Genomic DNA, 27,909 nt, shown 5'->3' with positions numbered 1-27,909 from the left:
CACTCATCTTGATATTTTGGCCACCTTTATGGTTAGTACAGTAATTTAGAAATGACTTACTTGATCACAATGATTTTACCAATCTGCCCTGAACTTGTAATCTTAATAGTAATATACCAATACCAACACAAGATTAAGGGTTAAAATAAATACATTTAATAATACATATTGATTTAATAATAAACATTTGTGATGAGATCCTCAAGGGTTGATGGGTCATCAATCAGTTCTGCTCCTATAAAATAACAAATTACATTTAGTTACTTTTTAGAAATTATTTTGTTTTGCTTGCTCAAATAACATCATCGTTAGATAATTTGTCTAAACAAGAGATTACGAAATGTGTAATATTAATAATGTCTCCCAAGTGTAATAACATTCTCTTAATTATGTACAAATTATGTTTTCAGGTCACATATTTCCACACTTGTCAAATGGTTATTCACTTCAAGCATTAGATAAAAATATGAGACAAAAAGGTAAAACAACTTAGGACTATGCACTAATGACTAACAAACTTACCATGTCATATCAGACACTTCCTCGGATTCACTGCTCATGTCAGATGGAGGATGTGATGGGGGATACGTCTGCCTATCTAAATTGAGGAAAGAAATTCAAGTTAACTACTTACTATTTCACAATTGTGATGATAAAAGTCTGCAATACAGACATACAGGCAATTAGAAATATTTTTTGATTGATTGTTGAAATCTGTACCCTTTTCTGATCTCCTTTTTCTTCCTCCATTTCGGTCACCACTGTATTTCAGCCATGTTTTGATTTTTTCTTCTGCCTCCATTAAGATGGCCCCTTGTTTTTTGGCAGCATCTGCGTGGGGAATTTGAGGGAATTGAATGGAGAGTGAAGGATAATATTTTGTGTAAGACAAACAGGAAGATATTAATTATTCCACCACCTCTTGTAATCAGTTTAAAAACCACTGATTTACTGGATGTGTACAGCAGGCTACCAATCAGAATGTGTGTAGAATAGACATTGAATGAAATTGTAAAAGAGCTGTAGGCCTACCTATCATCACAAACAAAGACTTGAAAACGAGGTTTTGAGGATGCAGACGCAAGGCGTTACTTTATTTAAACAAATCAAAAGGCCACAGTGGGCAAACACGACAAAATGTATTTCTTTTCACAGAGCTTCACGCTGAATCCACAAATAATAATTGACAACACACACTGAGAGTCCAGGGTTTAAATAGGAATTTAGGATTAGGATTGGAAACTAATGAAGGCAAACTAAAATTCTGGGGAGGATGAACGGATTGGTTCTGCATATGCTGGCTGGGCAGGAAGCCGGACTGGAGTAGCTGCAGGGACTGGAGCTGGAACAGAGGGCTGGGATAGCGTGGATGTGACACCTATGATGACTTTTTGCCCCCTGGCCATCCAGTTAAACATTTCCGCCAAATCATTGCTGATGGTTTCATGCATGATCCTCTAGATTATGTCTTTTGTTGCTGTCCCACCCAAACTCATGAGATTTTTTACCTATAAAATGAAATGGTTGTGCATACATGATTAAGCTTGTCAAAATGTGGAAAATAACTACAAGCACTACACAGTGCTATGGGCTACCATACACTCCCATAACAGAAGAAAAGTGGCATTGCAAGAAAGCTCACAATTGGTGCCTCCAAAGCTTCACTACTAGGCCACTACTAGGTCTGACTTGGCTTTTATCATCTGAAACAATCGGAGTTCTCTCTGAAACAGACAAAGTATATAACTTTATATAACATGTGTCTACTGTTTTGCATACTCGGCCTGTGATGTATCATATTGTCTCGTTCCTTTTGCAACTGACAACAATTCCAGTCTTGAACAAACAGGGCTGTGTGTAAATCTCTGTCAATTGTTGTGAGCAGCTTTGAGACAACATACTGTAGATTGAGTTGTGGACAGGGAATAATAACTGTCTAATATTCCGCTTACCGTTATGCAGCATTAAAGGTCTTGAGTTGACTGGTGATAATGCTGTTGGAACAGGACCTGAATGGTAATTCCGGTTGTTGGCAGTGGCTGTTGATTGCTGGCACTGGTGTTGGTGGTCTCGTTGGTGCTGGCTTAAAAGGTGGTATAGTTGGTAAGGGCTTAGTGTTGACTGTTGCTTTGCTGCTTTTCTTCCTGGTAAGGTAGAACACAAATGTCAAGTAAGGACCATTTTTTGCCTACAGCATCTGAACCTTGAGCCTTGAGCTCTAATAAATGGGGTTCTCCATTTATCAAGTTAGGCTATGTCTACTGTATTACACTTTGTATGTCATTTGAATGACATTTTTGGGCAGTTTCCTTTTGCCTCTGGTGCACAATCTCAGTAGCCCTTTGGTGGGATGCACTCTGTGTTTGTAGATTGTTTTGGCCAGTGTCTTTCTACACTATTCCATTAATTCATTCATCAGAGAAATGCATTCCTTGACCATTGTCCAACAATAACAAACCCTTTGAATCTCTGCATGTGATGCATCCTATTTTTCCATCTGTTTTGTATAGCCTTCCAGCCCTGCCACTGCTCGCTTGTCCAGCAATCATGTGTCATACCTGTCCTCTCTTCTGAACCATTTTATCCAGTTTCAGTCTCCCCTGGCCAGTACGAATGAAACATAATGGGGGACGAAGGGAACAGTTGAAGCTACAGTATGTACTTCCCTCAACTTCAATAATTGACAACATATGATTGGTACTTCAATAGGTGTTATTTATGATATATTGCTGACAGGCTATACGTTTTGCCGTCATTGTGAACGTTGTTGTCTGCAGCTGCCTCTCGGTAGGCTACATCTCTGTATTTCAGCAATGTCAACATATCAGGCATCAATAAAGGTGATGATGAAACATTATCCCATTGTTCATTATTTTATAAATATTTCAATATTTTGCTAAAATTGCCCTGATCTGGGGTGTCGATCTGTAGGCCTATGGGACAACAGGCAAAGATGTAGCCTAACGTACAGTAGGCCTACGAGGCTGAAACGTTAACTTTTTTTCTGTTCAAAACTCGGTTTACACGAAGACGATACACTTTCTTAAAAGCTGTAAAATTTGGCCAGAAAGGAGTCATATGTCTTCGGTGGTGTCTCGTAAGGAACCAACTTGTGTTCATGTCTTGGAATGGTTTTCTGAGTATGTTTAGAGGCCCCAAACGCGGTTAAATAGCATGCCCCCAAGGTTAGCGTTATAGGTAATTTCGAAGCTCTGGCAGCCAGGGCAGATCTCCGGTTTGGTTGAATCGATTTTTGTCGGGTTTTTTGCTTCCCCCAACACGGGGTGACCCTATGGAGAACGATTTTGAGGTTAAAAATGGCAGGATTTCTCCTCAAGATGATCTCTTCAAGATGGCTTATGGACTGACTGACTGACTGACTGACTGACTGACTTTTTGATTTCATTTTGATTTTTATGAAATTACTATAAGTGACCTTGGGTGTCATGAAATGTGTTGTTATTGTTATAGTACTACGTACTATTACTTTTATTATGCTTAATGTAAGCTTTTAACTTTTATGTTAAAGGGACACCAGGCAACGTTTTCGTGTTAATTAATCATCTTCGTAAGTCGGTATATGGTTCAATGACTCATTACGAGGCGAATGAAGGCTCTCTCGCCCGCCCCTACTGCCTGTAGGAAGAATATCCCACTTGCAAGTTCGATGTATCCTACCCGCCGAACTTCAGTCTCACAAAGTCTCAGACATCGCGAGAAGCAGGATCAGTTTACATCCTGCATCCCCAGTGTAACCAGCAGACTAACTGCTGTACCAAGTTTGTCCTCCTGTTCTCACCGTAGCTCCTCTCCTATCGGTCACGCCCTCCAGTTAGCTTGCAGGTGGCTATGTACTCATTAGCGTCAATGGCACTTTCTATAAGACCGGCACCGGAGGTGGGCTAGTAAGTGATCCCTAGGCTCCGTACGTCCTCCCTACACTGTGTTCGCTGTGCTGTCACCTATGAAAGGTATGTGCCAATGCTCCTTTTTCACTGCAAACATGTTATTTTAGCCAGCTGTTTTTAAAGTGCAACTGTTTGACAACAGGTATTTGGCTGTGTACCAGACGCTTCCGGGTAGTGTTTTGTTGATCTACCGAAGGTATTTACAAGCACTACACCGTAGATGATTGAACTGTATGGTCCTTTTGTAAATGCCTTCACGCACATTCACAGCATTGTCTTTAACGTAGGTCTTGACTGAAAAGACGCCGTGTACGCGCAGGTTGCACTTTCTATTGGGAGATGCGTTAAGGTAACATTGGCTGTATATCTCAGTAAGGTTTGCCATGTAATATGTGTGTGTGCATGTGTACATATGTATGTTTATATGCATGTTTACAGTAACTGGATCTACTATAATGTGTCATGTTTCGCTGTAAGTCCTTGTGATTTAACTAGCCAATAACCTTTTATTATGTTGTATGTGAGCGATGCTTGTGTGTGATTTTATGTAGGTTTGCGTACTGGAGAGATACCAGGGAGTCCCATTTCCATTCATGTTGAGTGCTGTATTCCTAGAGGTAAAAGGAAACCGTGTTGTATTGTATCTGTATTGGTTTAGGCTGTATTTACCATAAACAATGGATTTTAACTGTGTTTGTTTACTCCTTTAGAAAGATTGCCACTGCTGCTTTGCCTCCTGTAGATTTAAGTAATTGTAGCTCTTGCCTCATTTTGTTTTCTTTATTTTGTTTTGTTTGTCCGATTGATTTGGCCTAAACATAGGCGTGGCTGGTTTCATTTATTTGCCCTCCGTCGTGGTGTGTCGGCAACAGGTGTGGTATTGGCTGCCCCAGTATTTTGCTGCGGTAATGTGTGATGGTAGTAATGCTAACATCTAGCTTTCTTGACCCAGCCAGTTATTGCCAATAGCAACCATATCTTCCCTTCTCCCCTCCAGAGAAACAGAGTGTTGCAGCTGTTCCGCGGGGCAGGTCGCCGGATCTGAGTCCTCCTCTTCGTGTACTTCACACAGTATTTGTAGTGGTAACGTGCACCTCACTATTTGCAGTGATCACTCTTTGTAGTACCTGTGCCTATGCGAGCGTGTGTGTGTGTGTGTCTGTGTCTGTGAATAGGCAACAGAATCCGCAGCACGGGTGGTGTGTCGGTCTCACTCCTCTTCCAGGACAGGTAACCGCTCCCGAACAGCTGATCAAATTAACCCTACTTGATTACATGTAATATTCCTGGTGGCAGCCACTACCTTCCTCTTGCTGGCCTATTGGGCCTAATATGTACTGCACTCCATCCTGAGAATCAAACCCAAGACTGACTTTTTAACTGAATTGCTTGTGAATAAATATTGTTTATTTTTTCATTGAAATACCACGTCTCTGTCATTACTGGCTTATCTGTGTGCGAGAGCCCTCTTGTCTAAATCAAGGTGTTGGAGGTCTAGCTAAAATACATCTTGGTGTGAAAGGCCCCAAGTGGCGTAGTCGAGCACTCTATAGTCAAGACTCTTGTCATCTGACTCCCGTGGTCACACCAGCACAGAGGCAGGCTAACGAAACGCTAGCGATTGTTGCAAACGTGTGTATAATGGCAGAGCTTGCGAATAAGCAGTGAAAACCCTTGATGGAAGATGCAAAGAAAAGGAAAAGAGCTTCAAACCGAGCGTGGGCTCGCACACGTATCGACACGTACAGACAGTAGGGGGAGCTTCGTAGAGAAAAAGCATCAGGCTTGCCTGGTATCCCTTTAAACTATTATTTTAATGAATACTGCAAGTCACTTTGAATATAGCCTAGCAGATTTTCTGCTAAAGAAACGTCTACTCATTTGGAAAGTGTATCACTCACTGCTTCACTTCTTTTGGTGTAACATAAAAACACTGAAGTTTTTCCACCTTGGTTAGTAACCTACCCACCTGGTTAGTTAGTTATGACTATGATAGCAAATGTAGATTTGACTTACGCATGAACAAACACTTAAGCTTCGATCATGTTTCACATTTAGATAATAGGCTAGACCAGAGCCATATAAAGGTAGAGTTGCGACAATGGGTGTTCAAAATTCCGTTGGTCACGTGGTTTGTGTAAACCTCAACTAGTTCCCGGAAGTAATTGACAATGGATTAGAATGCATTAAATAGGCTACTGTTCAATGATAGACAGAGCCACGATTTGGGGTAATTGACAGTCAATAAATGCATTGATATACAATATAACACAGTGTAATTATTGTGTAAACTATGTAGTTATCCTACCATTACAACAATATTAAATTAAATTCCAGACCTTATATCTTAGCCTGCTATATAATGTGACCTTTTTTCCGCCCTTTTACGTGTCACCAGAGAATGTCTAATAAGTAGACGGGCTCTGGTGTCACTTAATATTAATTTCTGTACAAAATCAAGACGGGAGATTCTTTAGAAAACGCAATTGCACCCACCCCATAAGTGTATCTAAATTATCGCTATATAAAATAAATGACCTCGTACAGTGACTCGAAAAGCTGTAAACAGTGTTTTTGAGACTGCGTGTAGCCTACAAAAGCGCATGGAGCTCCTGTGAATTTTGATTTTGCAACGAGAAACTAAGACAGCTAGTTTTCTACCCCGCGTTTCCTCTGGTAGTCACTGATCTGAGCTAATGAGCGAATTACCTAGCCAAGCCTAGCCTATCGTTGCGGGAGAATAAAAAAAAGTTTAAAAGTTTTTTAACATCTCCAGTGTAATGGTGGGCATTCTAAGTTAACTGTAGCATTAGGCCTATCTATTTAGTAACCCCATGGTAATGCGAGTGATCATAATAAAATATAAAACGTGACATGTAAGTCCTTCAATAAATTACCAGGCTATGAACTCATAAACATGAACAGCATTTTGTCATCGTTTGTCATTCACCGTGCTGTGAACAGCATTAAGAGCTTGAGATTCAGACAGGTGAGCACCTGGGAATGGTGTACATCGTGTCAGAAAATAGCAATTTGATCAGTGATCATGCATCATCAGCGCAAGCTTGGTTTGAAACTTTCTGGGGATGGGGATTTTACACGATCCTTCATCACTGGGCTAGCCATCACTGGGCTAGTGTGCCCTGCTGTGTTAATATGACCGTGCTGATGCTAACAGCTGCAGCTCCCTCAAATCTAGGTTCTCTCATGCATATTAGGCTAGCTTTTGCCAATGAAAATGAATGCAAAATAAAAAAAACAGTCCTGCTCCTAACTGAAGAAACGTTTATGTTACCAACAATGTTAACAACAAACTCAGTTTCACTGCTGCAAGTACAAAGTTGGCTGTAAATATGCTTCGCCATATTTAACGAACCAGCTAGCTTTGTGATAACAAAATCTTACCTTTTATGTGTTTAGTCCACTGAAAGTTATCCACATAACGATTAAATCCACAGTTATGGAGGAATTGTTTTGGGGAAGCAGTTGCACTTTATCCCACTTTTGCTGCCCTTTTTAAAATTAAACCACTTAAATCCATAGCCTAGATGAGCATTGTGCATAACTTTACAACTATGTTGGCATGATGGTAGCAGCTAAAGCTAAATTCCCAAGACACATCACGTCATAAAAGTTGTAGGCTACAAACGCAAAAACTTAATGACAGCTCGTTCGTGGTGTTGCCTAGTGCTGCCTAATTGAAATGGTATAGGCAAGGTTTATCTTATATTAGGTTATTATGTGTGGCACATTTATTGGGCTTTAGCCTCTTTTAATTTATTTGATAAGGAACTGATAAAAACTGAGCAGCAGAAAAGCTGTCAAAGTCGATACATAAATAGTTTATTATTATAATAAGGTTATTAATACTATTACTTTACTACTATTACTATTGTTACTGTTAATATTATTATTCGGATGAGCCAATAATGTAAATCTGAGTCTGAAATGTTGGCTACAAACAGTCTGTACTGCACTGCTGCTATTATTTCGGGAACTATTTGAGGCTTCCATTAGCCGCCATTGTTGAAAAAAAATGGAACATTAGCGTCAATGGAGTTGTCGCAACTCTACCTTTATATGGCTCTGGGCTAGACTATGCTATAGGCTATTTTCTTGAATTTCCCCTGGGAGATCAATAAAGTATCTATCTATCTATCTATCTATCTATCTATCTATCTATCTATCTATCAGCTCTAAATAAAAAGTATCTGTTATCTAAACGTAGCCTATCTGTAAAGTGACTAATATTGCCAACTCAGATTTGGCAGTGACGCTGCCACGGAAGATGCATTGTAGTTAGCAACTATGCATTTGGGAAACGCACCCGGTCTGGCCCATGGATAAATTATCTGGTCGTCTCGAACACAGATCGCCTCCTGTGAAAAGACATGTTCAAAAACAGCAACTGCTCGAGTATTAAAGCGGTCCTTTCTAACTGTTCGACCTGGGGAATTTCAAACCGGCAAAAACCGGGTTCCGAGTTGTCTCGAACGCGGCAAAACGACATACCGATTGACACATTTCCGCTGTATTTCCTTATTGCAAATGTTAGTGAAGTGGTCTGACAACATTCTGAAGTTTTCTCTACAGATTTGGTTTGCATTGCTTTGTTAATATCAGGTTCTTCGCTGCATCATCGAGGTTTAACATTTTGAACAAGGCACAATTACGCGATTATATTGTGGTCACTTGAGGTGACAACAAGACTTGTGAAAAAGTTGAGTGGAAAAGTTCAGTGGACATCATAATAGGTGGTTTTCTCCTTACACAATATTTTGAACTTACACAATTCTCATTAAAGGAATGGCACATTCAAGAAAAAAAACGAAAGAAGATGATGACCTGCGAGGAGCAACTGGGGGTGAAGGTAGGCAAGCTACTGTAACGTTAGGCTTTTCATTATTCACTAACGTTGAATTTCCTGAGTTCTTGATGTGAGTGCCATGGCTAAACATTTCTCAGACCTAGGCAAAACGGCTAGCCTACATCTATGTTTAGATCGATCTGAAATGACAGTAACTTATTATTAGTATTATATATAAAAAAAAAGAAATAAAAGTTTAAATGTGAGTAAGCCAACGTTGGATCCGATTCGGAAACACGATTTCATCCCCCCGGAATTCCCGTTCCCTTTACGCCACTGAAGTCCTTTCATTGTTGCAATGCATAGCACTGCACAGTAGCCTACAGCGGCTAAGCACAAGAATCGTTCAGTTTTTGCAGAAAGCACGAAACTGGGCGCAGTTATACTACCCCTAGTGATCAAACATTGAAATGAACCCTAGAACCATACACTGTGCTTAAAGCAACACCAAAGAGTTTTTTTGTACCTTAAAATAATGTTTCCAAAATCGTTTCAGTGGTTAATCAACTCGTAACAGGGTGAACGGCACTTCTGCATTCACTTCGCGGCCCTCTATCGGCTATAACCGCACTATGTAAGTTTGCCAGATCGGGTAGCGGATCTGTAGTTCCATGGAATGAGACATAAGAAACTACAAATTTGACTTGCATCTGATGTCGCAATACATCGTACTTTCATAAAATCATGAAATCATCATACTTTAATAAAATCAACAGCCAGTGCTGGATAAACAAGCGTGCGTGCGACAGAGGAAAAGTTCTTTGGTGTTGCTTTAAGTTAGGAAAAGTTCTTTGGTGTTGCTTTCAGTTAAGACACCCATGCTAAAGTTGACGAAAAAGAGGAATGAAAAATCATTTTTTGGAAATGTAAATGCCTTAAATTAAAAAAGAAATGAGGGGAAAAATCCAACCTATAGAGACACCAATTGTCTTTGTGAATGAATCATGTATCGTAAATGAATACATGTTATCCTTTAAAATACAGGGGGCATAAGTAAGGAACTCCCTGTGTTAAATTCCCATATCGGCAGGCAAATTTTTATTTTTAAAGGCCTTTTCATGGATCCAGGATACTATGCATGCTGATCAAGTTCCCTTGGCCTTTGGAATTAAAATAGCCCCACATCATCACACACCCTTCACCATACCTAGATATATCATGGTTTTATTTCAGTTAGCCTAATAGCTCAATGCAAATCAAACCAGCTATTATGCTGGTAGTCCTCATTTTTTTAATTAAGGCATTAAGATACATTTCCAAAAGATGAATTTTTATTCCTCTTTTTAGTCAACTTTAGCATGGGTGTCTTAACTTATGCACAGCTGTGTGTGTGTGTGTGTATGTTTATACAGTTAATAACAAAATTATTCATACCCCTGGCAAATATTGATTTAATTTTCTCTTGACCAATATGTTTGTTCTTACTGAAATGACACTGTCACATGCCAAAAGGTTGCAAGACAATGTGGGAGAAACATGGAATAAAAAAAATATTATATAAATAAATATATAAAATATATAATAATTTTCATCTTTTTTAACATTTTCATGAATTATGGCATGCCCAAAATTGTGTATATATATATATATATATATATATATCCTTTTAAAATAATAAACAGAAACATCTTTATTTGCATTCACAGCTCTCAAAATGGTTCATATAATACCTATATAACAAGCCTCTTCATGTCTCCACAATGATTCTAGACCGCACCTTTTTAACAACAATCCGGGCTGTATGTTTTGGATCATTGTGTGGTTTAATGGTCAAATGCCGCCTATTGGGGCAGGTCTCTCGACAGACTGCCTGATCTTTTCCTCCAAAAATCTTATTGTAGCCCCTTGTTTTAGTGTTACCATTTACTTTGAGAAGGTCACCAGGTCCCATTGTCTTAAAAACACCAAAAACTAATACATTTCTATAGCTATTCTCCACTTTTATCACCCCATCCCAAAATGTATCACTTGGTCATCATGGATGCTAATCATGGATCACTTCTCTCCAAACATGCACAACTCAGCTTAACCTTTATAAGGGCATAGCTTTCGCTGGATTGGACCACCGCGCGCGAGTATAAATGGTTACGGTGCTCCCGTGACGTCACATGACAGGTCGGGAATGGCGAGTATGTAAAAGACATAATTAAAATATCCTGTTGCCATGGCGCCGCCGCGTTCGGACGCCTTTTTGGTTGCTCCGCCTAATTTGTGCTTATATTTACTCTTTTACCTTGTATTAACCCTTAATTTTTTGCACTTTTCCACTGCACTGATTACGTATGATGGCGTTACACTCAGAAACATCGGAAATGAATTGCCTTTTTTGTTTCGGGATGTTTTAATCGATGATTCTACCTGGCCGACTGAGATTCTCCGAGATGCATCAGGGAACCATGGAGACGCATCTCGGCGCAGAAGGAAAAAACACCGAGGAAAACGAGCCGGGGCCCGTAACAGATTGAGGAATAGAGCTCATAGGCCTCCACTGTTATAGCATTCTTCTAGCCAATGTCCAGTCTCTTGTGAACAAGATGGATGAACTAAGAGCGAGGATACAGTTTCAAAGAGACATCAGGGACCGTAACATTCTATGCTTTACTGAGACATGGCTAACTGAACTTGTACCGGACTGTGCCATCACTCCGGTGGAGTTTTTCTCTGCTGCTTGCTCTGACAGGACTAAGGAATCTGGAAAATCGAAGGGTGGCGGTGTTTTCATCATGACGAACAGCAAGTGGTGTGATCCTAGAAATGTCACCGTTCTCTCAAAGTCCTGCTCGCCTCATCTAGAACATCTAGCGATCGTCTGTCGACCCTTCTACCTGCCCCGTGAGTTTACTTCGGTAATATTCAACGCTGTCTACATTCCTCCACAAGCCAACACAGATGCTGCGGTTTCAGAATTGCAAGAAGTGTTAAATAGACAACACACGCACCCTGAAGCTGCGCTTATTGTGGCCGGTGATTTCAATCAAGTACATCTGAACCGGTCCATACCTGATTTTATTCAACACATTCACTTCCTTACACGTGGTGACAACACACTGGATCACTGCTACACACAGTTCAAGAACAGTTACAAAGCTAAGTTTCTACCAGCTTTCGGAAAATCAGATCATGCCGCTGTCTTCCTACTGCCTATGTACAAGCAGAGAAGTCAGACGGACCCCCCAGTGACGAAGGAGGTCAAGCGCTGGACTGACCAATCGGAAGCCAGGCTACAGGACGCCCTTAGCAACGTTGACTGGGAGATGTTCAAGACGAACTCTGCTGACATCAATGAGTTTACGGAAGTATCATTGAGTTACATCAATATGCTAACTGATTCCATCATCCCAACTGTAAAGATCCGAAGCTTCCCTAACCAGAAGCCATGGGTGGATAGAGAAGTGACATTAAAGACACGCACCATGACTTATAATGCTGGGCTTATTTCAGGGGATATGACTGATTACAAAGCAGCATCTTATAGTTTACGTAGAGCTATTAAAGATGCTAAGCAGCGCTATAGAGACAAAGTTGAAGCTGATTTCTTGGAGGGTGATCCAGCACGAGTGTGGAAAGGACTCCGAACCATCACTGGCTTTGAAAGAAAGTCCCCTCCTATGATGAATGTGAGTAAAGCCCTCCCTGATGAACTTAATGCTTTTTATGCTCGCTTTGACATGAAAAACACAGACTATCTTGCACTAGCTGCAGCATGTGAAGCAAATGAGGATGCACCTTTCTGTGTCTGAGGTCGATGTGAGCAATGCCTTTAGGAGGGTTAATTGTAGAAAAGCTGCTGGACCGGATGGAATTTCTAACAGGGTTTTGAAACACTGCGCTGCTCAGTTAGCTCCTGTGTTCACTTATATCTTTAACACATCATTGGCTCAAGAGACAGTTCCTACTTGCCTCAAGCAGTCTGTTATTGTTCCAGTACCGAAAAACAAAAGTCCATCATGTCTGAATGACTACCGCCCAGTAGCCCTGACGTCTACAGTGATGAAGTGTTTTGAGAAGCTTGTGAAAAACATTATCTGCTCATCCCTCCCTGCCTCCTTCGACCCCCTCCAATTTGCTTACAGAGCCATGCACCTCATGCACACCACCTTAACTCACCTGGAGGAGGGGAATGGGAATTATGTGAGGATGCTGTTCATTGACTTTAGTTCAGCATTCAACACGATAGTACCTCTCACCTTGGTCACAAAGATGAAGGCCTTAGGACTGAACACCACCCTGTGTCACTGGATATTTGACTTCCTCACCAACCGTTCACAAGTGGTTAGAGTGGGGGGTCTGACATCTGACTCATTAACCATCAGCACTGGTGCTCCCCAAGGCTGTGTTTTGAGTCCACTGCTGTACAACATCTACACACATGACTGCAAAGCCAACAGTAGTCATACCTCCATCATCAAGTTTGCAGATGACACAGTGATCTTGGGCCTGATTAGTAACAACAATGAACAGCTCTACTTGGATCAGGTTGATGAGGTGGCACAGTGGTGTCAATCTAACAGCTTGACACTGAATATCACTAAAACCAAGGAAATGGTAGTGGATTACAGAAGGCAGCAGCAGAACTACAGTTACACCCCACTAATGATCAGCGCGCAACCTGTAGAGAGAGTCACAAGTTTTAAATACCTTGGTGTCCACATTACTGAAGACTTAACATGGACTGTTAACACTCAATATGTTCTGAAGAAGTCCAGACAACGACTCTACTTCCTTCGTCAGCTAAGGAAATTCAAAGTTTCTACATCCATCATGAAGGCCTTCTACACTTCAGCGGTTGAGAGTGTTCTAACTGGTAGCATCATCACCTGGTATGGGAACTCCACAGTTAGAGATTGTAGTACTCTGCAGAGAGTAGTGCGCTCAGCTGAACGTACTATAAGAACTCAACTTCCTGCTCTACAAGATATCTATTCCAGAAGAGTACTCCTAAGAGCCCAAAAGATTCTGAAGGACTCTTCTCATCCTAACAATGGATTATTCCTACTGCTGAAATCAAGAAGACGCCTATGTAGTCACAAAGCCAGAACTGAGAGACTCAGGAGAAGTTTTTATCCCCAGGCCATCCGAACTCTGAACTCACACTATACTGACTTTGCACTCATTCACTCCTCAGCATTCATGACCCCCCCCCCCCCCCCACACACACACACACACACACACACCTAAATGACTTTTAGCACTTTTACATCCCTCTCCCTATGCTACAGACCTTTTATTTATTTTCTTATTTCATCACACGTCAAAACACACACACACACACACACACACACACACACACACACACACACATACATATCTGACTTTCTCCAACTTTTGCACATCTCCATAGAACTTTTTATTTATTATTTTTGATTTCTCCTCCATCTATCTACCCATGTCCTTGATTGCCTAGCCTTTCTGCCCCCACCCCCCACCCCACCCCATCCCCATAAGCCTCCTCTACATACTTGCTGCACACTGCCCCCCCCTCCCTACATACACAGCACATTGTCTTCAGGATCTTCTCCAACACACATCCTCTACATACTTACAGCACACTGCCCCCACCTACCCACACACACACACACACACAGTCACTGCTCCACTCCCCTCCCGACCACACACACATCTTCACTGTCATCACTCACATACATCATACATACAGTACTCTGCTTGCAATAGTAAGTCCCTTCACCATACTTGCAGTACACCCCCCCCCCCCCCCTCTTCCCTACATACACAGCACATTGTCTCATGAGGAAGCTTCTCCAACACACATATTGCACACTGCCCTCTTCCCACATACACAGCACACTATCCCATCTCCCCTGTCATCCCCCCAACACACACACCAAGACCCCTGGCAGTTGGGTTAGCCCCTTGAGCCGTGGATCTGCCCAAGGTTTCTTCCTTGGTAAGGGAGTTTTTCCTTGCCCCTGTTGCTCTTGGGTGCTCCTTGTTGGTGCCCCCCCCCCCAATCCCAATCCTCCCCCACCTTTCTTATGCAGCCCTTGCCACTTAATCTACTAAACCCCTCTTCTACTGCACTTTTTCTACCCCTTAAACCCCTTTTTCTACCCCCCCCCCCCCCCATAAATGCACAAATAGGCTGACACCAGACATAATTTCTCTGCATTTCTTACTTCCAGTAACTATATGCATGTGACAATAAACTTCCTTGTATCCTTGTATCCTTGTAAAAAGAAAGGCAACACCGTCACAGTGATAAAGCAAAGCAATCTTCCCTGATGACAGTGCTCCTCTAGTGAGGGACCAATATACGTGTTAAATGAGTTAATATGCATGCTTTAAATTGAAGTTAAATATGTCCTGCAGTGGCAGAGGAATTTGATTTTTTTTCCTTCTCTGTAGCCCTAATATTCTGTCATTTTATATATAGCCTTATAGTCTGTGGGAAACTGTCAATTATCTAATGATTGCAACATCATCTAAAAATCATCATTTATCCAAAATGATTGAAATTAATGATCACAAACGTTTAAATAATGACAGTGGGTCTAGTTATGTGACAACAATGTGTAGTGGGCAGTGGAATAACTATTGAATTCTGTTTGTGGTGACTGCTGACTGAGATAAGGGATGAGATTAAATAGATCCTGGAATTTAGCCTGGTCCGGAGCAGGCTAGCTCCACAGAATAAATCTCCATGGTGACATTTACCATAACATATCCTACTGCCCCCTATTCCGTTTTTGTGCAACCGGATCACGGATAAATAACCAAGATATCCTGGCTTAATCCCTTATAGTTTTGTGCAACGGGCCCCTGGTGACTTTCAAGTAAACGATGAGACTAAAACAAAAGGCTACATTAAGATTCTGGAGGAAAAGATCAGGCAGTGTGCCGTGAGACCTTAGCCTGGCCTTGGCCTGTCTACGTACTTCCGGTCGATTTCTTTTCCCTACAGTACTCCGTCTGGAATAGGTTGATTCACGCTCGTTTACTTCGGCAGTTGGGCAGCCGACCAACCAGCGAACAGTGGGCGTCCCTGAGAGCGATTACGTAGCCTACCCAGGCATGGTGTTTCAATTACTACGTCCCCGCCCCTGAAGCAGATCGCTTGGAATACATCAACGTAGGGAGCGAAAATGACTTATACTTATGAAATCTTTGAGCAAATGTAAATAATAGTTTAGCCTATTAACAGGAGTGTCACGAACGAAGTCACAGTGGAGTAGGATGTTATATCGTCAGCTAAACTTTAGTCATAGATTTTGTAAAGGCTACGAACGTACCCGAGTCAAACTGTAGTTTAGTAGGCTACATGGTCGGGTCAAAATTTCAAACACTTAAGCTTAAAAGTGGCGCTTTGGACGTACTTTTATGCATTTATATGAAAGTTTGACTTGGGTACATTCACAACACTATATGATGCATTTTGTGGAGAGTTACGCAGATGAAACGTGTGATTGTTTGCTGATAAGATGCACCCGTGCTTGTTATGGGCGTGCTGCAGAGAAACTTCTCTGTATGACGAAACGCCGGTTGTTAGTGATTGGTTCAAAGTGGTTCAAAGGAACTCCAATGATTTTAAACCTCACAACTGTGCCCTCCCACCCGGAAATAAAAGAACGCCTATGGATCTAGGCCAGACTCTCTGCGAAGTCAGAGGTTTCCAGGCTAGTGAGACCTGCCCCAATACACGGGTTTCCCGTTTACCAACAAAACTAGATGCGAGCGCAGCCGTGAGGCAGAAGACGCTTGGTGACAGTCCACAACGTTAGAAACTTAACCTAAATAGTTGGATGCTGTAAGCTACAATCGGATTTTTTTGTATACAGCTGTTGTCTCAATTATATTAACATCTCATTTCAGACTATATTTCAAAGTTTGACGTTCATTTGGATTATTAATATAACATCGTATTTTGTCATTTTTGGCGAAGACATGCATTCCGTTAGGGATATTGAACATATTTAACATTCTCTAACCATCCTGATTTCGATTTGGTGCAGTTTTCAGCACAAAAACTCATTTTATTCTTTTGCTCTTTTGCATTGATCTTTGCTGTTCTATGGTGCTTTCTGCCTCTTGGTTGCGCACGCATGTTTTCGTGACGTTCCATAGAAATCCATGTATAGGCGGTATTTGATCATTAAACCACACAATGATCCAAAACATACAACCAAACAAGGCAATAAACAGACAACAATATCAACATTTTAGAGTGGCCCGGCCATAGTCCAGACCTCAATCGAAATCGATTTTTGAACTAATGCAAGTAGTTAATCACAAAGGTTTAATTAATGAGGCTTGCAACATGCCCAATTGGTTAATCTTGTCACATCTATGCTTTTTATTAAGGGTGGCACGGTTCATGTAAAAAATCTGAACTGTTCGGTTCGCTTGTCTCAGTGAGACAGTGTGTGCATCGTAGAGTTTTGATGGTTCATGGCAAACGTAATGTAGCTTCATGCCCCACATGGGACCTCAGACAGTTTTTTTCCTCTTTCGCGTGAAAGCGGAGGTGTGGAGTGCTGTGGGTCACGTGTAGAAATGGCTAGTGGGAGAGATAATGAAGGCAGGCCGGATTTGGAGGATGTACCAGCGTCCCATAAGTCTGGTGTATGGGAAGCTTTTAGATTTAAATTTACCTATGATGACAGCGGAAAGAAAACGGTAGATAGAACTGCAACTGTGTGCAGGCATTGTGCAACACGTACTGTATTCATTATGCTAGTACAGGCTAGGGGTGGGCGATATGGACAAAAAATAATATCTCGATATTTTTTGTGATTTTGACGATAACGATAATTAGTCGATATCCTTTAAAAAATAGTTTTTGTTAAAGTCTGAGTTACTTTACAGCTCATTATTTATGAATAGCATCATTACAATAATAACCAATAACCTAACCTGTGACTTTTTAACCAAATCAACCAATGCATTGTCACTCTGACACATTTCCAATTCTGCCCCCACTTGTGTGTGTGGCAATGACATGGTCTCAGCTACATTAGAGAAGATGAATAGGCCTAACAGTTTCCCAAGAGAAAGTCTGAAGCTGAAGTTCCTTTCAAACCTTTACATAGGATTCACTGTAAAACTAAGTAGACCAACAGAGTACATCTCAGTTATTTCCTTCTATGTTTTGTTTAAGAGTAATCATGTAGGCTAGCATTCCAAGTTACAGAATAGAAACTAATGCGTTAGCTTATGGCTAATGTATATGAGAAATCCCATAGAGATGCTAACGGTTAGCATAATCGGTAAACGTAGATATTTAGAGCGAACTTCAGTCCATGTTCGCTGCACAAAATAAACAGCACGCCCATAACAAGCACGGGTGCATCTTATCAGAAAACAATCACACGTTTCATCGCCCACCCCTAGTACAGGCCCAGAGTGGCTAATCGGGAGCTTCAGGAGGATAGGCCGGTCTTAATATCATGAGCTTAAATATTGTTTCTGAAGTTCATTTGCTGCGCCCTCACGGTATTTTAGCAGCTTAGGCTGTGCGGTCGCATCCCCTTTATCGCAGTTTCCCAATATTAACAAAGTAGCCCTCACAAAAACTGTCTGGAAATATTTGCAATAATTAAGGGGAATAGGAGGCTGAGCGGCCCCTCCTCCAGTGGTACGGCTCTGACAAACTCTGTAAGGTAATAACCCCAGATCTCAGAAGCCCTCAAAAATTAAATATCATTACAATCTGTGTTTACCACAGGTTACTCTATACAACCACAGGTGGCACTGTGGTAACTCTATATAAAACATATTGATCTCAATGGTGCATTTTGCCCATGTTCAGGGTGGAAAATAAAAAAAGAAAGATTTGTATAAGACAAGTCAAATTGGTGTCTTTAAAAAGAAGGGATCATGGTGAATAAAGAAACAAATATAAAAAAATCTTTGTATATTCCCACAAGGTGTTTGGGTGCGCTGAACATGAAAACCAAAATGATTTTTCAGACTTGTGAGGTCTGCTGTTCAGACCCTGAAGAAATTTAGTCTCTGTTCATAGCTTTTTGTGAGAGTGTTTCTACTTATCTCAATAAAGAAAATAAATCAAGAGCCTATGTTGTCCTATGTACAAATATGTCTTCTGAAGGCCTAAACAGAGCCCAACCAAAAACTCCAATACAATTTTGATCAACTTTGAGGGACAGCTATGACATGCAGGATCATCCAGACCAAACGTGACAATTTTGCTACATACTATTCCTATTTATATACCAGCATGCAAAATTTGAGCCTCTTACATGGTTTAGTTCTTGCGCTATGGGCTTGTGAACTTTGACAAAAAAAAGAGGCCGAACGAAATCGACACCCCCCTCCCTCCGTAAAACTGGCTGTATCTTGGAAAGTATTGATCTTGCATAAGAGTAATTTTACAGTGTGTCTCCTGGGTAACATAGGCACACCTGGTAATGTTTTCAGATTTTTTTGAGACCTAAGTGCGTGGGCCCTGGTTGACGTGGAATGACACTGCTAAATATGGGTTTGCAAAACATGTATATTATCACATTCTGTTTTTATTTGCATTTTAAACAACGTCCCAACTTTTTGGGGTTGTACTTTGCAAAGCTATTTCACCACTTTCCTCTCAGGATTGTGTTGTATAGCCATTTAGCCATTGCCGGTATTAGCACACTAGTTTGATATGACATCAAGTATCACCACTTTTGTCCTTACCAAAAGTTTTGTACCTGAAAATAAATAAATAAATACATATACTGTAACTGTTTATTTTCTCTCCCTAGATGTCATAGATGACCAAATAATTGAGCAAGGAGCAGTAGTATTAAGAGGGTAAATCACATTTGACACATAATCCCATAAAGATGGCTTTTGTGTCTGTGTTGGTCTTTGGTGCCTCAATTTGATATATTATTGCTGTCATATTTGTTTTTATTTGCAGATATGTGATAGAAAGAATTCAGACAGAAAATCCTGACGTACACATAAGCCATGAGATCCTGGGGGGGACTCCTTGTGAGGGAGATGATCCCCAAGTGAAAGAAGTGGTGGGTCAGCTGCTCAAAATAGCTGATGACCTTAATCGCAATGCTGAACTTCAACAGTATGTTATCTCATTATTCTTTTTATGTTTTGTTTCTCTCAGCATCAAATAATCTAGCAGCACCTTCTTATGATCTACATACCTTTTTCATCTTACTTGAAAGTTATTTTGTAGTTACCATATTTTCCGGACTATAAGTCACTCTGGAGTGTAAGTCGCATCAGTCAAAAAATGTGTCACGAACACACAAAAAAACATGTAGTCGCACCGGACTTTACGTCGCATTTATTTAGAAATTTATTTCACAAAATCCAAGACCAAGAACAGACATACCAGGAATGTTAATGAAGATGAAGGAGTGAATAGTGGCAAGCTGAGGCAAGCCCGATAAAGAAGGCTGCCAATGAGGGCCCGAGGATAATTGTAAAGCAATTTACAAAAGATTCACCGAACAAAAATGCTGATGTGGTACATGAACATTTAGCAAAAAATGTGCAGAATGCAATGCAATCAAGCATTTTGGGCGACATGGAGGCACAAGCCGGCAGCAGAGCAAATTCTCAGGAGTCTACCTCTGAGAACGAGAGAAAAAGATGCTGTTTTAAAAGAACATGCAGAGAAAGGAGTGAATGGCTGCAAGTTGAGGCGAGCCGGGCAATAACTAAGGCTGCCAAGGAGGGCCCAAATGTAATTGTAAAACAATTTACAAAAGATTCACTGAACAAAAATGCTGGAAAACAAAAGTTTAGCGATCAGGAACTATCAGGAGTTTTGAAAACACAGAAGCTTGAGAGCCTAGAGTGGTCATGAGACGTGAGAGAACATGGATGTGTTCTCCATTTGAGGAACGTTATACAGTGGGTCCCCGTTAAGTTTGGACGGGTTCCTTCAGGAATCACGATCCCCATTTTCTCAGCAGAAATGGCACAAACTGCAGTTGACACAAACAACCACAAGGTGTCACTTTGGAGTTCTGCCACTACTATTTTTGATGCGACTTGACTTACTGCTTCCATGATGCAGTTTCCAAGTCAGTAGAACAATCAGAGAAAGCTGAGCCATTACCAAACATATATGATAATACAATAGCGTGAGTTTATATATCTTATACCCTATTTGTCACGGTTACTTATAGATTTGATAGTGTAACGATAAGCGCATAAGAGCATAAGAGACTTTCAGCGGGGGCACGGAAACTTAATTTGATCACGGTAGTTTAAGCTTACACTTGACAAAACATTCTAATATGAAAATGTAGATGCAATTGTTGTAAGATGGTGCAGCTCCTTTAAGAAAGCACCGTGCAAAAAAGTAGACGTGCTGGAGCGAGTCATATTCAAAATGCAAAAAATAACACCGCAGATAAAACCAATTATCCTCATTCATTGCAACCGCAGCATGCCTGCTTGTCGACGTTTAAACAAAAAAGATATCAAAGCACCTTTTGCGTTTGAATGTAACACGAAAAAATGTTTAAACAGCTGGACAAATGATTTAGCTAATTGATTATAGCCTGTACACCAGCAATTGTTGAACATTTGGAAAAAGATCGCTCAGCTGTTGCCACAGTCACAGGCAATGTAGAAACAACATGAGAGCAGTACACACTTCCCCGAATGTGGATGTTACACTGTCATAATCTACCACCAGCCTTTTGGCAAGTTGAAAAATAAATAGATGACTTCTGTGAAATCTCTGCTTTAAAGCAAGACCTAAATGAGAGGAGTTGTGTTGGGAATGTCGGTGCAATGTCCATGCTATAATGGTCTGACAAACGTACTGCCTTTTCAAGCAGTTCATCATCACCTGCGAGTTGAAGGATCATAGGACGTAAAGACTCAACCACATAACAAGTTTTCCGCATGCTTGCACATCTTTGGGAGAGCTGACTGATTATGATGTCCAGAGTTGCATTAAATACCTGCACTTTGAAGTATCTCTCTGCATCGGTTAAGCGTTCATCTTCCGATAGTTCGTCAAAGTGACGCTTCACTCTCCGTGCTCTAACATTTTCAAATGTACTCTGAACCCCCATTTATTTGCGAGTGTCTGCGCTGTAGCCTTGGCCTGGCCAAAGGCACGCAGGTAGTCAGAAAGGACCGGTATAGAATTTTCCAGCAATTGCATTGCGGGGGTAGCGACGGAGGTCACAGGCCCTGGTGCGACTGCACTTGCTGCACCTACTAGGCCTAGTTACGCCACTGCGTGGAGCGCTAATGTGTCTACTGTAAATCATTCATGTGTGAAAGTCATTAGGCTGGAAGCGCTAATGTGTCTAAGCTCATTAGTCTACTTTCAATAGGCCTACTGTACAGCCTGAGAGGGGGAACATAACCTATAGCCTAGGCTACTGTAGAGTAGGCCTACAGTAGGCTACTGTAGCTAAACAATCAGTTGTGAAAGTCTGCAACGAAAGTTTCCTAATGGAAGCGCTAACGTGTCTATTGAGCTCATTAGCCTACTTTCAATAGGCCTATCGTACAGCCTGAGAGGGGGAACATAGCCTACTGTAGAGTAAACAATCAGTTTACTTAGTTACATTTGTTTAGTTAAATCCAGTTTTCTACTCTATCTCCATGATATGCTTAGCCTATAGAAAGACGAAGTCGGGAAAGTGCTTCAGAGAAAACGTATTTATTGAAATAATGAACAGTCTACATTCTACAGTCTAAATTTAAAGCACGTTGAATCCCTGGGAAGATCTGGGTGTTGTGCGGAGGAATTCGTTGATCTTATTGATGCAGTCCTTCAGTTCACTCCGCCCCATAGCAGGGAACTTTCGTTGTAGTGTTGAGACCACAAAGTTTTTCACATTTTGCGGCAGTGCTCGCTTGCCCTTCGCTCCATCCCAGTTGGTGGTTTTGCTCCAGGCTTTATAGTGTTCCTCTGTGACGATGGACCTGAAGAGCAGGCATCCGTATCTGCCCACTTGACCGTAGCTCTGTTGGTGAATCTTAGCGTGGTCTTCGGGACCAACATCACGCAAGGTCACGTCTGTGTGTTGACTAGGAACTTGGATGCTGTCGTTGAGTGTGACGGAGAGGGCCAATGGAGACATCTGCAAGGAGGACGTTTCTGGAGCTGGTGTCGAGGTGCACCTGGGGATTGGTCTCTCAGGCGTCGAATAACTTCTCTGCTCACGTAGCGTCGCCTGAAGTTCTCCGATTCCAGCTCTCATCTCCTGTAAAATGTCTCTGTGGCTCTCCAAGTGGCTGCCTCTCGGAGTTGTTGAAGCTCTCGTTTGAGGTTTTTGACCTCCGCTTTCAACTGATCATTCTCGGCGTCTCTCTCGGCTACTCGAGCTTTCTCTGCTCTCTCGGCTACTCGAGCTTTCTCTGCAAAATGTGTGAAAGTCATTAGGCTGGAAGCGTGTCTACTGTCAGTGACTAGTGCGAGAAGCGGGTTCTGTGTTGTAGGCTATGCATTTTTCCGACACTTGACTGCAAGCTCCCCTCCCCCACCCCCTTCTTTCACAAGCAGTGAAGCTTTCTGAAGCGGTGCCTTTTGAAGCTAATGTAACAAATACCACCAATATTGTTGTGTGGCAATAAAAGTATCCAGGGTTTGCGCAAGTAGCCTAAATATATAAATAAATTAAGGACATACAATCCTTAACGTGAAAAAGCTTAACGTAGCTTAATGTCCCAAACAACAAGTCGTTTTATGCGCTCATTATAAAGAAAGTTTAACGTGTCCCAAAACAGCTGTCAATTAATTAACAGACAGCTACAGCCTCGGAGCGCATACTGTAGTAGGCTTCCTTTCACTTTCTAGAGTGCGCATTCATTACGTGAAAGATGCTTTAACGCAAAACAGCGATCAAATATATATATGACTGAGTTTTGTTTTCAAATGTTTTCATGCATGTCTGGATAACAGGTGAGGAACGTTTAGGAGACAGACTATCGTAAATCCTCAAATTATGGCTTGGGTCTTTTATTTACTTAGGAAATGCAAAGCACAGCACCCTTATTTGGGGCAGGCTTGTATTCGAGGCAGGTCTTTATTTCTTACATGGTACGTTTTATTGTGAGACATACGTTTCGTTTGGAGTGGCATACCGGTAGGCTATCAAAAGCAGAAGATGTTCAATTTGGTTTGGGACTGATAGCCACTGAAATCTGTGGGGTATTTGATGGTTCACTATTAAATTTCATGTAGTTGAAAGAGTGTCGGGATTTCCATTCGCTTATTGCCAGACAAGGCACCCGCTTTCATTCATTCATGGAACTTGCGCTGTGCTGTAATAGAAACCTTAGCAAATAGGTCTACATTAGCCTAAATTGAGTTTTTTTTTTATGATGTATGATTTACTTTTTTTATCAAATTCGTGGGCTGGAATGTTTCGCAGCAACAATTGTGTTTATATGTAGGCTACAACCTCGGGCAAACTCAGAAGGGGGCGGCAAGCGACTGGTAGCTTGAGAGCGATGTGTTGGAGACCCATGGTGTAGGACTTTTCATTGGCAACAATATTAAACCAACCCACAATGTATAACATATTAAGAAGAGCTCTTTTATGAGTTAAATCGAAACAATGTAGGCAATTATTATCTTACTGGCCTTTATTTATCTGAATCTGAGGCCTGGCTATAAATAATACCGGTCAATTTGAGGATTTAGGTATGCACGTGTGTTTCAGACATTCACTAATGTCTGACTGAAAGTGCGCAGAACTTGAATTTGAGAGCGCTCTCTCGCAGCTGTAAACGGTAATGTTTCATGTAGGGTTCATGTCAGTTGAACTGTAAGAAGACGCTCATAAATGATATATATAGCCTCGGAAACATGGAGACGTCGAGCTATATCCTCACTTGAAGGAGCTTGTGTGGACAAATAGGGTGAAGAGTTAAATGGCAATGATATTATTATATACTCGTTAATCTGACTCCATTTGATTAATAATTTGTATCACCAATCAATTACCAAGTAACTAGTTTATCAGCTATGGAGGAGAATGGCATGGCACACTACGATAATTGAAGATATACTATTGGTAGGCAAATGAACAATTTAATAGGCATTAAGTCTTAAAGGTAAATGTAACAAATATCACTTCAGTTGAATGTACAAGTAAACTCACAGGGTCTACTGTAACAAAGTAGCAAATGGTAACAAAGGAAACTTAACCAATTCACAGAGGTAAACTTGACAAGTTAAAGATAACAGATACACCAGATAAAACAATACAAACCCAGAGATAGAGAAAGGGGGAGAGAGAAAGAGAGAGAGAGAGAGAGAGAGAGAGAGAAAGACAAAGGGAGACAGAGAGAGAGGGGAAGAGAGAGAGAGACCCAGAGAAGAGGTCCAAGGTGGAAAAGAAGAGAAGATGGGAAAAGAAGCCCCAAGATGGGAGAGAAGACAGAAGACAGAAAAAGACCAGAAGGCAGAAGACCAGAAGGCAGAAGACACCTGGAGGACCAGAGCCTCCACTTTTATCATTCACTTGGGCCACCCCCGACTCATCAGAGTCTTTGTTGTCTGAGGTGGATGGGTGTGGCCCAGGTGGATATCATAACTTTATGCTGCAGTTTAATTCTTAATCTACAACTATGCACAGATACATTCAATTGTATCAAAACCATAATCAGACTGTTGCCCATATTACAAGTATTAATTCAAGACCAAACATGAATGTATTATTCACAACACATATTTACAGAGCAATACTGTATGATAATGAGGTTGGCCTATCTCACCAGAAGACATCAAGTAGGCCCAGGACTGAGTTATCTCTCAGTAGAGGGACCAGAACAAGGAGCAAATGGTCACTTTATGCATGAGCGGGTGTTGGGGATCTTTGACCATGGCCAGCTAAGACAATACAGATCAAACACAGGCATCCACACATGTAAATTGACTGCAAAAGGCATTCTTGAGAAATGCATAAGGTTTGGGCAAAAGACGGGCCTTACATCAGTTAATATGAATTAACATTTAAAAACATGTTCAATTATATATAAGTCGCACCTGACTATAAGTCTCAGGACCAGCCAAACTATATAAAAAAAAGTGTGACTTACTGTATAGTCCGGAAAATACTGTAATCTTTGCATAATCACAGAAGTTGATGTTAGGAAGCTCTTAGCTCTTAGAAATACTTGAATTGTGGATAAACAGTCTTACTCAACTACATATGAAAGTTGCTAGCCACAAATGTTTGTATATCATCATCCATATTTCTTGGTATACCGGTAAGTTGAGTGAAAATAGGTGTGGCATTATATTTGTGAAGTCTTCAACTCCTGATGTTACCTTTCAAAGTAGGCTAATCGGCAGGTTTGTCTTTGACAGGGGTGTTTGGCTTCCATGTGACATGAGCTTTGATGGTTTCATGCTCTCATGTGCCAGCAAATCACTGCACACCACACACTGGGGTTTCTGTCCCATTTTGTACTCAATTGAAGTTAATCCATGTCCTACTTCAAATATTCAGGGTCTTAGCCTAGGCCTACTTGTGTTTACCATTAAAATGATGTCTAACATGACTTGTCACATAAACATTGTCTATCTATGTCCATGGCAATGACTGACATACAAATAAGTCTATCAAAATGTCTGATAAGATAGCATTTTATTGAGCGATTTCTTCATTTTTAACACAAGCAAACCACCCAGAACGGTTCCGCGACCCACTTTTGGGTCCCAACCCACCAGTTAAGAAACACTGCTCTAAGCGATGTTACGCAGTCCAAGCTAAACATTTTTTGTCACATACAGCAAACATCACCTCACCATCCACTAACTGCTTATGCCCTGAATACACTGTAAAAAAACACGGTCTCTGTGGACAGCCCAGGCTCCAAAAACAGCAACAAAAACAACTTGATCCAACCTGGACCATAAAAACATAACAAACTGTTCCAGCCAATCACCGGCGATATGCACGTTTCAATCACACGGTAGGGAGTAGTGAGCTAGCACTCAACATTACTCAACATCGCTTAGAGTGCTTTTAACGACAAAAACTATCTCCAAAGAGCTATAGGCAATGTTTCGTGTGAGGACACAACACTAAATGCTGCCTATATTTACAGAAGACTGCCCTCACCAGTCTAAATGCAAGCTAATTGGCAAACTTCCACGGATCTCGCATCCACAACCTACAAATGGCCTACGAGTGGTGACAGCGAACAGAGAAATTGCTACCATTCATCACGCAAGTTTTTAACAAACCACAATCAAACGTAGCACCCTGCCACAGGTATAGCACTACAAATCGGTAAACAAGCACCGTCCTAAGACAGCGACAAAACAGCTAAACCGGTCGCAGATTAACGACCCCCAAATGCTGTAACAAAACTGTAGCAAAACCAAGCCGAATTCAAACAAGGGGTTGACAACAAGTGGCACCAACGTTAGCAACATATGCCAATTTCATTACGCCAGAACAAACAAACCATTGCCAAACGCAACGCTACAAACAAAATAAGCTAAACAAACAAAACCAAGCTACTCACACACAGGTTCGTCCCGGTCGAGCCCTCAATTGTTACGGGGTGGTCCTGGCCCAAGCTCTTCGTTGTCTAGTGTATGTTCAATTAAACTAAAAAGCCTACCGCAACTCGCAACCAACAGAAAACAAACACAGAAAGACCTAAGAACCACCCTACACGCTAGCCCTTGTGTGGTGCACAAACTTGGAAGTAGGTCCTAACTGTGGTGTATGTGTGTGTACATGTCAGCTTGGCAGGAGAATCAGAGAGCGGTCACATACCTGTGGCATCCTCGCGCTCCCTGCCCGGTACTCTGATAGCTCTACGGCCAGCCCAAGCGCTGGTTCTTGTAAAGTTCAGGTTTTATTTTTACTCGGTGGTGGTTGTTCCAAAATATAATCCATATAGGTTTGCCCAAAGGTGACTACGAACCAGAGGGGAGAACAAAGGCCCTGCTCCCACAGCAGGCCCAAAAAACAATTGACTCTCTCCTGATTGCCAAGACAGGTGTACCTTTACCCAATTAGCCACAGGTAGTGATATCACTGAAGCCCCGCTTTTAAGTTGCTATCCCTACCATGTGACTCTAACGGCTCCTACACACAGTTGCGTGCGTTGCAGTGCTGGAGACGCATCACATTCACTTTACATGGGCTCACGTCATCCGTTGCCGAACTGAATTGTGGGTCCGTTGCGTCGCGTTTCTCCCGTAGCTCGCGTTGA

General features: G+C 41.4%; 1 protein-coding gene and 2 long non-coding RNA genes across 6 annotated transcripts in view; 2 read left to right on the top strand and 1 right to left on the bottom strand.

Moving 5' to 3' along the window:
- Positions 1-166: 166 nt before the first annotated feature.
- On the bottom strand, positions 167-22,753 carry LOC121681789. Of its 2 annotated transcripts, XR_006022287.1 has the most exons (6): positions 22,743-22,753; positions 14,089-14,091; positions 1,953-2,144; positions 721-831; positions 523-598; positions 167-235 (listed from the first exon to the last, which is right to left on the bottom strand). It is a non-coding gene; the product is annotated as an uncharacterized LOC121681789 (long non-coding RNA). The 2 variants fall into 2 exon arrangements; XR_006022286.1 differs by lacking the exons at positions 1,953-2,144; positions 14,089-14,091; positions 22,743-22,753 and adding an exon at positions 1,033-1,168.
- LOC121681788 lies at positions 3,768-5,057 on the top strand. 2 transcript variants are annotated; one of them, XR_006022285.1, is made up of 4 exons: positions 3,768-3,971; positions 4,051-4,104; positions 4,196-4,257; positions 4,460-5,057. It is a non-coding gene; the product is annotated as an uncharacterized LOC121681788 (long non-coding RNA). The 2 variants fall into 2 exon arrangements; XR_006022284.1 differs by having other exon boundaries at positions 4,196-5,057.
- The window catches only part of zgc:153993 (uncharacterized protein LOC767645 homolog), a 42,697-nt gene continuing 23,227 nt past the window's right edge, over positions 8,440-27,909 (top strand). The window contains exons 1-4 of one of the 2 annotated variants that reach the window (XM_042061712.1): positions 8,440-8,628; positions 8,713-8,778; positions 19,491-19,539; positions 19,649-19,810. In XM_042061712.1, coding sequence (XP_041917646.1) covers positions 8,715-8,778; positions 19,491-19,539; positions 19,649-19,810 — 275 coding nt within the window. In that variant the 5' untranslated portion in view covers positions 8,440-8,628; positions 8,713-8,714. Of the gene's footprint in view, positions 8,779-19,490; positions 19,540-19,648; positions 19,811-27,909 lie in introns of both variants that reach the window. The other variant, XM_042061711.1, reaches the window with a different exon arrangement.

Source organism: Alosa sapidissima, chromosome 14 (assembly GCF_018492685.1).
Source record: "Alosa sapidissima isolate fAloSap1 chromosome 14, fAloSap1.pri, whole genome shotgun sequence".
In the NCBI taxonomy this organism is placed as follows: domain Eukaryota; kingdom Metazoa; phylum Chordata; class Actinopteri; order Clupeiformes; family Clupeidae; genus Alosa; species Alosa sapidissima.
The sequence above is the reverse complement of the archived record's forward strand: the minus strand, read 5'-3'. Positions and strand labels throughout refer to the sequence as shown.